The 13,648-nt window shown below is 42.1% G+C and overlaps 1 protein-coding gene across 5 annotated transcripts in view; it reads left to right on the top strand.

Annotated features, from left to right (window-relative positions):
• The window catches only part of TAF1 (TATA-box binding protein associated factor 1), a 596,267-nt gene that overhangs the window by 434,427 nt on the left and 148,192 nt on the right, over positions 1-13,648 (top strand). For all 5 annotated transcript variants that reach the window (XM_033945528.1, XM_033945529.1, XM_033945526.1 and 2 more), the window contains 2 exons: positions 11,473-11,540; positions 11,814-11,936. In XM_033945528.1, the coding sequence (XP_033801419.1) occupies positions 11,473-11,540; positions 11,814-11,936 (191 nt within the window). The remainder of the gene's footprint in view (positions 1-11,472; positions 11,541-11,813; positions 11,937-13,648) is intronic.

Here is a 13,648-nt window from a genome sequence, read left to right as displayed (position 1 = left end):
GCTTTTTGCAGGAGACCCATCTATCTGGAGCAGAATCTATGAAGCTGACTGGTAATTGGGTGAAACATTGTTTTTTTGCACCTGCAACAAGGAAAAAAAGCTGGAGTAGCAATTTTAGTTAATAAAAAATGTTCTGCCGCATTCGATATGATTGCTGCGGATCCTTTAGGCAGATGGTTGCATGTTGACATGAGCTTGGGCAATACTACTGTAGCGCTTTTTAATGTATATGCCACTAATTCAAATCAAATTGAGTTCTTTAAATCTCTACAACAATTAGTTTTACCACTGGCTACTAATAATTTAGTAGTAGCAGGGGATTTCAATGTTGTTATAGATTCTTTAATGGATAAAAATCCCAGTAGATTTGTGAAATCTTTGGGGTTAGATAATTTTGTACAATCTTGCAATCTGAAAGATATTTGGGATATTCTTCATTCTAATGATCGGGAATTTTCATTTTGCTCACATGTTCATAAATCTTTTTCTAGAATTGAATATATTTTTGTTACTGATCAATTGGTGCAGCAGATTACACAAGCTTCCACAGATCCAATAATTTTGTCAGATCATGGTGGGGTATGGATTGCATTAGATTTAGTTGATCAGGATAGTTCTAAACCTGTTGGAGATTTGATAATGCATTGCTTGCGGATCCAAAATTTTGTGAAGAATTGCAAATTAAAATTAATGAATATTTTCAAATCTCTGTAGAAATCTTATGGGATGCTTTTAAGGCAACCATGAGAGGACAAATTATTTCTTTCTCAGTATATAAGAGGAAGCAATTAAGGAAGCAATTTTCTAATCTGGAAAAAGAAATTAAAGGCTTAGAATCAAAATTAGAAAATGGAAAATGGGAGCATTCTACGCTTCAGGCTCTGTTGAAAGCGAAATATAAATATAATGAAATCTCCTCTGAATTAGTAAGGAAAGATATTTTTTCTCAACAAGCTTTGTATTATGGTAGTGCAAATAAGGCGGGAAGATTATTCGCAAATTATCTGAAGGCAAAGAAAAGGAGGACAAAAATATTTGTAATTAGGGCACAAATGATATTGGCAAACAGGACTAACAGAGAACAACAGAATCCAAAAGGTCTACCAAAACTGGGGAAGCAGGCTGAGGTCGAAACAGACACACCACAGGAGGAGGTTGACCGAGACGAGGCTTGGGGACTGGCAACTCACGAGGGGGTCACCAGGAGCGCCAAACCACGAGGAAAACCAGCAAGAGAGGCAAACAACCGGGACTTACATTGCCTATACACAAATGCTAGGAGCCTAAGGGCTAAAATGGGAGAGTTAGAAGTCTTAGCCAACAAGAAGGGCCTAGACATAATCGGAGTCGCAGAAATGTGGTGGACTGATGACAATAAATGGGATGTGGCTTTACCAGGGTTCAAACTCTACAGGAGAGATAGGCCACACAAAAAAGGTAGGAGGAATAGCGCTATATATAAAGGAGTCCATACAAGTCAGCCAGGATGGAAACAACAGCAAGGGCGGATGACTTGGAATCACTATAGGTTAAGCTATCCGGAGGAACTGGAGCAGACATAAAATTGGGTCTGTACTATCACCCACCGGGACAAACAGAAGAAATCGACCAGGACCTGGAGGCTGAACTAGGGCAGGTATGCAAAAGCGGAAGTGTGGTGGTGATGGGGGACTTCAACTACCGTGAATAGACTGGAGTATAGGGCACTCAAACTGCATGAGGGAGACCAAATTCTTGGAGGTCACGAGAGACTGTTTCATGGAACAACTGGTCACGGAACCAACACGGGGAGATGCCACTCTTGACCTAATCTTCACCGGACATGGGGGACCCGCTAAAGAGGTGGTGGTACTAGCCCCACTAGGAAACAGCAATCACAACACGATCCAGTACAGGCTAGAATTTAGATCATCAAAGGTGAAAAGATCTACAACGACAGCACTGAACTTCAAGAAAGGGAATTATGATGTCATGAGGAAAATGGTGGGAAAGAAACTCAACGACACTGCAAGGAAGATGGAGTCCGTAGAAAAAGCCTGGACCTTACTCAAGGGCACGGTGCACGAAGCACAAAATCTGTGCGTCCCCAAGTTCAGGAAAGGGTGCAAAAAAAATAGAACAAAAAACCCAGTGTGGATAACAAATGCAGTGAAAAAGGCGATAAGTGACAAGAAGGCAGCATTCAAAAAATGGAAAAAGGTCAAATCAGGACAACCAAAAGGAGCACAAAAAACACCAAAAGGAGTGTCACCGAGTGATTAGGAAAGCAAAAAGAGAATATGAAGAGAGACTGGCAGGGGAAGCAACAAACTTCAAATCATTCTTCAGGTACGTCAAGGGGAAGCAACCAGTAAGGGAGGAAGTGGGACCCTTGGATGATGGAGACAGAAAGGGAGTGGTAAAGAGGAAAAGGAGATAGCTGACAGGCTAAATGAGTTCTTCACTTCAGTCTTCACGAGGTAGGACACAACTAACATTCCGGAACCCGAGGAGATCGTAAAAGGAGATCAGTATGAAAATCTGGTCCAACTAGAGGTGAGCAAAGTGGATGTCCTTAGGCAGATAGACAGGCTAAAGAGAGACAAATCGTCAGGTCCGGACGGCATTCACCCAAGGGTACTCAAGGAACTAAGGAACAAAATAGCTGAGCCACTTAGACAAATATGCAACCTATCCTTAAAAACTGGAGAGATTCCGAGAGACTGGAAAATAGCAAATGTCACGACCATCTTCAAGAAAGGCTCAAGGGGAGACCCAGGAAACTACAGGCCGGCGAGCTTGACCTCGGTCCTGGGAAAGATGATGGAAGCGCTGATTAAAGACTGCATCTGGGAACACATTGAAAACACTGGTCAGCTAAAGCCGAGCCAGCATGGCTTCTGCAAGGGCAGGTCATGCCTCACTAACTTATTATACTTCTTTGAGGGGGTAAGCAGCCAGGTGGATAAAGGGGAATCTATAGACATCATTTACCTTGACTTCCAAAAAACCTTCGACAAGGTACCACATGAAAGACTGCTAAGGAAGCTATGGAACCACGGGGTGCAAGGGGAGGTCCACCGATGGATCAAAAACTGGCTGGCGGACAGGAAACAGAAGGTCGGAATAAAGGGCCACTACTCACACTGGCAATGGGTCACGAGCGGAGTTCCGCAGGGGTCGGTGCTGGGACCGCTCTGTTGAATATATTTATCAACGACTTGGAGACAGGAACAAAATGTGAGGTTATTAAATTTGCGGATGACACTAAACTATACAGCAGGGTCAAAACCATGGAGGACTGCGAAAACCTCCAAAAAGATCTGACAACGCTGGAAGAGTGGGCCAAAAAGTGGCAAATGAGCTTCAACATAGGGAAATGCAAGGTCATGCATGTAGGGGAAAAGAACCCGATGTTCACTTACAAAATGGGGGGATCACCGCTAGGGGTGAGTAACCTTGAAAGAGACCTGGGAGTGATGGTAGACACATCATTGAAGGCGTCGGCGCAGTGCGCCACAGCCTCAAGGAAGGCGAACAGAATGTTGGGCATCATTAAGAAGGGTATCACGACCAGGACGAAGGAAGTAATCCTGCCACTGTATCGTGCAATGGTGCGCCCGCACCTGGAGTACTGTGTCCAGTACTGGTCGCCGTACCTCAAGAAGGACATGGCGGTACTTGAGAGAGTCCAGAGAAGAGCAACTAAGCTAATAAAGGATATGGAAGACCTCTCATATACTGACAGACTGAAGAAGTTGGGGCTTTTCTACCTGGAAAAGCGGAGACTTAGAGGAGACATGATAGAAACCTTCAAGATCATGAAGGACATAGAAAGAGTAGACAGGGACAGATTTTTCAAATTACGGGGAACCACAAGTACAAGGGGGCACTCAGAGAAATTGAAAGGGGAAAGGTTTAGAACAAATGCCAGGAAGTTCTTTTTCACTCAGAGGGTGGTGGATACATGGAACGCGCTACCGGAGGATGTGATAAGCAGAAGCACGCTACAGGGCTTCAAAGAGGGTCTGGACAGGTACCTGGAGGAAAAAGGGATTGAGGGGTACAGATAGGAGTAGAGGTAGGTAATAGGGATAGGATTAGAGGCAGTTACAAATTTAATCATGGACACTGTTCAGGCAATTAGGCCTGATGGGCCGCCGCGGGAGCGGACCGCTGGGCAGGATGGACCTCTGGTCTGACTCAGCGGAGGCAACTTCTTATGTTCTTATAAAGGAAATACTCATTCTCAAATTGGGCCTATATTAAAGCAATTTCTGAGTTTTTATAAAACCCTTTATTCTTCTGAGTCTTATTTGGAGAAAGAACAGGATGGTTTAGATTTTTTAAGTTTAATTGAGGGTCCTAAGGTTCCTGATCATATAAAAAGAAGTTTAGATGAGCCAATATCACTAAAAGAATTACAAACAGCATTGAAGTCCTTGAGAGTTGGGACCGCTCCAGGGGGTGATGGATTTACGGTAGAGTTTTATAAATCGTTTCAAGTTACCCTTTTACCTTATCTGTTAAATTTATATCAGTGTCAACTAAATAAAGGTTGTATTTCAGGCACTATGGCAGAGTCTTTAACTATTGTTTTGCCAAAGCCAAATAGATATCCTACATTGGTTTCAAATTACAGGCCTATTTCTTTAATAAATGTAGATGGTAAATTATTGGCTAAAATTTTGGCTTTACGTTTGGCTAAGGCTCTTCCTCATATAGTTGGTATGCATCAAACAGGTTTTGTTGCTCAAAGACACTCTTTAAATAGCACTAGATTGGCCTTTCATATGTTATATCTAACAAAAACAATGGATGATCCGGCTTTTTCTGTATCCTTAGATGCTGAGAAGGCTTTTGATAGGGTAGAATGGACATTCATGTATCAAGCTATGGAGTGGTTTGGTATTGGTTCCGGATTTATACAAATGATTCAAACGCTGTATAACTCCCTTGTTGCTCGTTTGTATATTAATAATAATTTTTCAGATTGCTTTCAGTTGCGAAGGGGAGTTAGGCAAGGTTGCCCCTTGTCTCTTTTGCTTTTTGATATAGTACTTGAACCCTTATTATTAGCTATTCAACAAGTGAAGGATTTCAGCAAACATTTGATAGCGTACCACACCGCAGGTTGTTGAGCAAGTTGAGCTCTATAGGTTTGGGTGATACCTTGACTACATGGGTGGGGGACTGGCTAGGAGGTAGACTTCAGAGGGTAGTGGTGAATGGCTCCCGCTCCGAAACGACAGAGGTGATCAGTGGAGTACCGCAGGGCTCGGTCTTGGGCCCAATCTTATTCAACATCTTCATAAGGGACTTGGCTGAGGGGCTTCAGGGTAAATTAACGTTATTCGCCGATGATGCCAAACTATGCAATATAGTAGGCAAGAACACAACAGGGCCTGACATTAAATCCAAGACCGACAGTATGACGCAAGACCTCCTCCTACTGGAGCATTGGTCCAGGACCTGGCAACTAAGTTTCAACGCCAAAAAATGCAAGGTCATGCACCTTGGCAACAAAAATCCATGCAAGACTTACACTCTTAATGGTGAGATCCTAGAGAGAACTGTAGCAGAACGAGACTTAGGGGTAATCATCAGTGAGGACATGAAGACTGCTACTCAAGTGGAGAAAGCTTCATCTAAGGCCAGACAAATCATAGGTTGCATACGCAGGAGTTTCGTTAGCTATAAGCCCGAAGTCATAATGCCATTATATAGGTCCATGGTGAGACCCCATCTGGAATACTGTGTACAATTCTGGAGACCACATTACCGCAAAGATGTGCTGAGACTTGAATCGGTCCAGCGAATGGCCACATCAGATAGTCACAGGGCTCAGGGATCTCCTGTATGAGGAACGGCTGAATAATTGCAGCTCTACTCACTAGAGGAACGCAGGGAGAGGGGAGACATGATTGAAACATTCAAATACCTCACGCGCCGTATCGAGGTGGGGGAGGATATCTTCTTCTTTCAAGGAACCCAGTCAACACGAGGGCATCCGTGGAAATATCATGGGGAGGGCATTGCATAGCGACACCAGGAAATACTTCTTCACTGAGAGGGTGGTGGATCGATGGAATGGTCTTCCGATACAGGTAATTGAGGCCAATAGTGTGCCTGATTTTAAAACTAAATGGGATCGACAGGTGGGATCTCTTCACAGAGGGAGGTAAGGGAGGGTCATTGGTGTGGGCAGACTTGATGGGCCTTGGCCCTTATCTGCCGTCACTTTCTATGTTTCCATGTTCTGGAAAGGAATATAAAGTATCTGCTTATGCAGATGATATATTGCTTCATTTGAGAAATCCGGAAACAACCATTCCATGTTTACTTGATTTGATTGATACATTTGGGAAATTTTCAGGTTATAAGATAAATTGGAATAAGTCAGAAGTTCTTCCTTTGAATGTGCATTGTACAAACGGATTATTTGATTCATTCCCTATTATCTGGAAAGAGGCAAGAATAAAATATTTAGGAATTTGGTTAAAAAACACACTTGAAGAGACAATGAAAGTGAATTAAAAGGTCTTTATTACAAAAAGTAACAGAGTTATGTGAGCAATGGAATCCTTTGCATTTATCTTGGTGGGGAAGAGTTCAAACTATTAAAATGATGATTTTGCCTGTTGTTTGTTACCAAATGGGTATGATACCAGTGTTTTTTCAGGGGTCTTTTTATAAAAAGTTGAATAGTATTCTGGTCAAATTTATTTGGCTGGGTAAAATTGCAAGAATTACTTTAGTGTCTTTACAAAGGCCAATTAAGGAGGGTGGGGTAAATTTTCCCAACTTCTATAGGTATCATCAGGCCTATATTTTGAGCCAGGGTATGTGTTGTGTCCTCCCAGAGCTCTTGGAACAGCTTCCAGACTGGTTGTGGTTGGAAAGACAGTTGATGTTTCCAATTAGACTTGGTCTTCATCTTAGTATCAAAATGCCTAGAAGACGTAAAGATAATAGAATATTAATGGACACTTGGAAAACTTTGAGATTTGTGAATAAATTAACACCTGTTCCTATTGGAAAATCTACATATCAATCTATATGGTTGAACTCCAAGATCCAAATAGGCGGTTTTAAGATTGTCTGGAAGGATTGGATTAAAATGGAGATACGTACGTTATATCTAATGGTAAACTGCTTGATTTTTCACAGTTGCAACATAAATTTGGTCTGGATAAAAAACAAGGTTATAAGTGGTTGCAATTGAAGCAGGCGACTTCCTGAATGGAAATCTCTTAATAATCAATTTAGTTTAGAATTCCTATGCTTTCAGGCAGACTTTTTGGGTCACCAGGCTGCACAGTGGTATAAATTATTATCTGATTATTTGAATAAGAAACCAAAAAATGGACTTAGGGATATTTGGAGCATTGAGATTAAGCATCAGATTAATGCATCTCAATGGCCACGTATTTGGTCTTGGAGGATGAGATGTACAATGTCTGCATCTATGAGGCAAACATGGTTTTTCCTGTTGCATAGAGCATTCTGGACCCCTGTTCGTTTACAAAAATTGGATTGCTCTAAGTCTAATAGGTGCTGGCATTGCCATATTGAAGTTGGAACTTTAGATCATTTATTATTTCATTGTCCATATATTAAGGCATTTTGGCATTCAATTTGGGACCAAGTTAATTGTATGATGGAAAATCACGTGGCACTGTCATGTGATACGGTGTTGTTTGGAGTGTCTATGAGGGCTTAATGTCAATTATCTTTTGCTAATAATAAACTTTTAATGATCCTTATGGGTGTTGCTATTCAACAAATAACGTTTAATTGGAAGGATTGTACAAGACTGAATTATAGTTTCTGGTGGAACTCAGTATGTCATTTATACAAAATGGAGAGAATGTTAGCAGTGCAAAAAGGATATTTCAATAAGTTTAAGGATGTGTGGGGGCCATTAATAAGTTATAATGATTAATGAATAATTGTTACTTTTCCTTTTGGTTTATCAATGTTTGTTTTGGGTGGGGGGTGGGTTCTGATATTGTATTATTACTGTAGAATATGGTATTACATTTTATATTATTTGATATATAGGATAGGTTGGTTGGGAGGGGGATTTATCTTACTTGGAAATTATTGTAGAATTTCAAGTAATGTGGTATTTTATTTGTGAAAATTAATTGTACACTTGTTGTTGATAATAAAATGAATAAAGATTTAAAAAAAAGAAAGGGTCTGGATGATCTGATGGCCAACATGGCAGATTGCTGGCCAAAATCTCTGCCTGACAGCAGACCATGAACTTCTAGAGTTTATGGGCAGTCTAATTTTCATAATTCCAGTCGCTTCCAGAGATCCTCTCAGGGATCAAGACAGAGATTCACAGGACCTATGCATAGCCAAGCCTCCGGTTCTCATCCCATGTCAACATCCAAGAAGGAGCAATGATGCCAGTGCCAATTCTTCTCCCTGAGGAGTAGGAGGAAGGCTTTCGCATATGCTAAGGTCTGGGAGCAGATTTTGTCAGATCACTGGGTGCTGGACATCATTCAGGAAGAGTACAAGCATCGAGTTTGCCCATCCCTTATAAACTGGATTCTAGACTCCCCAGTGGGGCACCGAGAAAAGTGATGCAGAATCTTAACAAGAGTACAGAGTCTTGTAGAAATTCAGGACGCAGAACCAGTGCTGCCTGAAGAATTGGGTTTGTGCAGATACTCCTTACTCGTACTTCAAAGTGCCCAAGAAAGGCTCAGAAGATTGGAGACCCATTTTGCAACTCACACACGTCAATGAGGTCCTGAAGGTACCACACTTTTCCATGGAAACCATTCAGTTAGTCATTGCAGCAGTAGCTCTGGGGGAATTTCCAGTTTCCCTAGACTTGACAGAAGCCTATCTGCACATTCTCATATTTCTGGAACACAGGAGATTCCTGAGATTCCAAGTGCTGGAGAGACAGTTCTTGGCGCTCCCCTTTGAGTTGGCAACAGCACCTCACATGTTCACCAAAGTGATAATGGTGGTAGCAGCACATTTCCGCAGGGCAGGATTGCAAGTGCATCCATATCTGGATAACTTGCTGATAAGAGCTGCATCGTCATCAGAAAGGGAATAAGCAGTAGCTCAACTAGTCCAGGTCTTGCAGAGCCTGGGTTGGATAGTGAATATTCAAAAGAGCCAACTGGTTCCGTCCCAATACCTGAGAGTACTATTCAACACGCAGAAGGTCTGGTCTAACTTCCCGAGGCACACAGACAATAGCTTTGCACTCAGATAATGGACATGATATCCAAGTCAGCTCCGTCTGCATGGCATTACCTCCAAGTACTAGGCTCCATAGCAGCCACTATAGATGTGGTCCCTTGGATGAAGGCTCACATGTGTCCTCTCCATAACATACTACTGCCTCGGTGGTCCCCACAAATGGACTCCCCACAAATGACTCTCCTGTGTACTACCACAGTTTGAGGTAGTGGCTCCGTCCACAGTCGATATTACGGAGTATGCCCCTCAGAATAACTTTGTGGGTGATTCTAACAGTGGATGCCAGCTTGTTTGGCTGGGGAGTCCATTGCAACGGATGTCCAGTCCAGGGGTGCTGGTCAGCTTCCCAGAGAAAGTGGCCCATCAAGAGAGCTTTGGACCATTCAATTGACATTACAGAAGCTGAAGAAGAGTCTGGTAGAATAGGCAGTCAGAGTCTTCTCGAACAACACTACAGCAGGGGTTTATCTCAAATCACTAAGGAGGCACCAAGAGTGCACAGCTGAACCTGAAAGCCCACTTATTGTTCCGTTGGGCAGAGATGCACCTACAAGCAATTTCTGTAGTGCATGTAGCAGGAGTGGACAATGTCCAGGCTGATTACCTCAGCAGGCAGACCTTAGACCCAGGAGCAGCAGCATTCCAGTCCATTATTCTTTGATGTGGTCAGCCAAGTTTCAATCTGATGGCTATGGTGAGGAACAAGAAGACAAATCGTCCCTTCAGTTGAAGATCTGAGCCCAGAAGTAAAAGGCTGGACACCCTAGTCAGCTGTGGCCAAAGAGCAAGCCACCTAGGGAAAGTGTTTCTTGTAGTACCAGATTGGCCACCCAGGCTGTAGTATGCAGACCTAGTGCATCTTCAGAGGGACAAGAGTCTCAGACTGCAGGTACAGACCGATTTTCTATCTCTCTTCCATTATCAACTCCAGATTAACTCCAGATCCGTCCCTTCTTTCTTGCGGCACCATATGCTTGGAACAGACTGCCTGAATCAATACGTTGTGCTCCATCCCTGGTAGTGTTCAAATTCAAGCTAAAGGCCCACTTTTTTGAAATTGCTTTCAACTTTTAACTCCCACTCACTGTTGTCAGATATCTATACCCACTGTATCATTCCTCTACCATAATCTCCCCAACCCTGTAATGTCCTGTCTAAATTAGATTGTAAGCTCTTCAGAGCAGGGACTGTCTATTGTATGTTAAAATGTACAGTGCTGCGTATGTCTTTTCAGCACTATAGAAATAATAAATAGTAGTAGTAGTAAGATCCAGATCACTTTGGTCTTATGGCATGGCTCTTGAGCTCGCAGTGTTTGAGCACCAAGGATAATCGGAGGTAGTCATTGCTGTTCTCCTCAGAACCAAGACAATGGTCTCCACTTGCGCTAAGGCATGGGAGACATTTCAACACTGGTGTATGAAAGAGAAGGTGGAGTCGTTTAGTGCCCCAGGTCCTTTTATCAGGAGTTGATTATATGGCAGATGCTCTCTACGACATAATTTGTGTCATGAGTAAAGTGTCGGCTTACTCGATTTCTGCCCGATAGATGTTGTGGATCCAGAAAAGGTATTAGAAAGGTAAGAACCTAATCTCTTTTTTTTTTTTTTAATAATTATTTATTCATTTTGAAACTTGAAATAGTGCATACATGAATACATTTATTTAACTATCAAATTGCAAAAACATGGAATATATTACCCATAGAAATTCATATTACTACTAAGCATACTCTGTTTTGCAAAAATCTGAAAAGATGGTTCTTTCAGAAATCTTGGTTAGAGGTTAGAATGACCCTGATTTTGCATTGTATATCTATCTTTCTGAATCAAAAATGCTATCTATAGCCCACTGTATCAGAAATCTTTATTAGGAGTTTATTCTGATTTTAACATTGTGTTGTATGTTTTTGTATGACTATAATGCAGGACAATGACTCTAAAATATATCCCTCTGTTAGATTAAATGGTAAAGGTCTGACATCTTTCAGAGCACCTCCTTTCAGTCCTGGTGAATTGGTTTTTCTTAATTGTTACTTACTAATGCAAATGCAATCTCTAAACACATGCTGAAGAGTCTACTAGGAATAGTTCTCTAGATATAATACTCCCTTCCACCTATATTACAGATTTATGTATTTTTTTTTATCTTGATCATACAAAAGAATCCAATGCCAGTATAGCTACTAGACTTCACCTAAAACCTCAAGTACTTTTGTAAGAGTATCAATATCTCCTTTTTATTTTGAATTCTCAGGACCAAAGCATCCACTGACTCAGATTTCCCAAGCTATGCTAGATCTGTGTGATGATAAATTAAGAGAGGTAAGTGCAGTGCTCTTAGAAAGTTAAACAGCTTTATTAGCAACTTGACAATACATTCAGTTCCTTCTGCATACTGTTCATATGGTGACGGAAATCTAGTTCTAGTGCAATGTGTCTACGGGTCCTGAACCGCTTAACTTCGGTCAGAGCTAATATTCCAGCTGTACTGTGCAATTAAGTGCCACTCAGAGTGCTTTGAACTGAATCTCTCTCTCTGTTAGGTAGACAAACAACATCAGTGTGTTTTCACCCTTTAAAATTTTGTTATTGCAGAAAGAAGATAAGCTTGCTCGTTTAGAGAAAGCAATTAACCCTCTCCTGGATGATGACGACCAAGTAGCCTTTTCTTTCATTTTGGACAACATTGTCACACAGAAGATGACGGCAGTGCCTGATGTACGTGTCTGGTTTGTGAAACACCTGCTGCTGGTTCATTGGCAGAGCAGTGGAGATTTCTGCCTGTCTGTTTGTCCTATAGTGCTAGAGAGTAGATAAAGGTTCTCATTATCACATGTATCCTTTTTGTCTGCTCCTCTTTAGTATAGCCATCCTTGTTCCTAATCCTCTAAGTGCATATGGACGACGATACCTTCTCCTGGGAGTATCCCTAGCTTCATCAGTTGGGGTTTGCCCCTAAAAGAAATTTCTAATTGTTTGGCCTGGTAGCACAGCAACAGTACTGTGCTCTGACATGTAGAAAAATCTGGGTTCTATTCCAGAGCCAGGACTCTACTGCCTGAACTAACTGGAGACAATTTGAATCCAAATTATCCCATTAACTGTTACGCAGATTGCAAATGCAAATATAAAAAAACATTTCAGATGGCTGATATGCAAATCCCAGTGTCTAAAAAGAATAAGGTGAGAGAGTTAGAATGTAGATCACGAAATGAAACATTAGACATAATAGATACCTGACGGAAGGAGAACAACCAATGGGACACAGTGATAATCAGGATGCAAGTTATATTAAAAGATCAGAGTGGATCAATTTGGTGAAAGGAAGGCACTATCCCTCTCATTCTAGAAGAGATCGCTTAACCTTAAGTGCTGTTTGCATGCTTTATTTTCTAAAATACAGCCATTAATGTGCCTTAGGTGTGTAAAAGGCAGTACCATGCCTAACTGTAATTATGCACTAAAATGACTTAGCACATAATTGCAAGGGGACATTCACAAGGAGTATCAAAAGGTATATGAGCAATGTTAACACGGCAGCGTCCACTTATGTGTGTAAAGGCTGCATTCAGCTGCACTCATTTCTGCTAGCTATAGATCTGACATGCAGATCCACTAATTGCACTGGTTTATTCTAGTATGCTATAAGAATACGAAGTGCTACCCTTCAGACACAAGTAATATTCAAGAAATCAATATCAAACTTGACAAAATCAGTCACTGGCTTCAATCTAACCATTTATCTCTCAATATTGACATATAAACATAGTAGATGACAACAGATAAATATCCGAATGGTCCATCCAGTCTGCCCAACCTGATTCAATTTAAATTTTTTAATTTTTTTCTTAGCTATTTCTGGGCAAGAATCCAAAGCTCTACCCGGTACTGTGCTTGGGTTCCCACTGCCAAAATCTCCGTTAAAACCTACTCCAGCCCATCTACACCCTCCCAGCCACTGAAGCCCTCCCCAGCACATCCCCCACCAAACTGCCATACACAGACACAGACCGTGCAAGTCTGCTCAGTACTCTCCTTAGTTCAATCTAATATAATAAAATGGTAGGACGCGCATGCGCACTAAAAAAATCGTGTTCCCTGATCCCGTCGCGGAAACACGATTGCGCATGCGCGGGTTTTAAGTCACCGCACTCTGTTCCTCCTCCACCATGCCATGCCAGCCATGCCCGCCGCCGGCCTCGAGCTCCTGGGGGCCCCATGTCCGGCACCAGCCTCGAGCTCCTCAGGGCCGGCGGCGCGAGCCGCCCGGCCGGTGCTGAGGCCCCGCCTCCCGCTTCCGCCCTATACGCTCTTCAATTCCTCCAGGCAGTGGTAGACCAAACAGGACCCGTTCGGACACCAGGGTTCTACACACTCGCGGAACCCAAACTAATGTTCACAAAGAATTAATTTTTAAGTTCAGCAGACCC

The sequence above is a fragment of the Geotrypetes seraphini genome, chromosome 5 (genome assembly GCF_902459505.1).
Source record: "Geotrypetes seraphini chromosome 5, aGeoSer1.1, whole genome shotgun sequence".
NCBI classification, from domain to species: domain Eukaryota; kingdom Metazoa; phylum Chordata; class Amphibia; order Gymnophiona; family Dermophiidae; genus Geotrypetes; species Geotrypetes seraphini.
The sequence above is the reverse complement of the archived record's forward strand: the minus strand, read 5'-3'. Positions and strand labels throughout refer to the sequence as shown.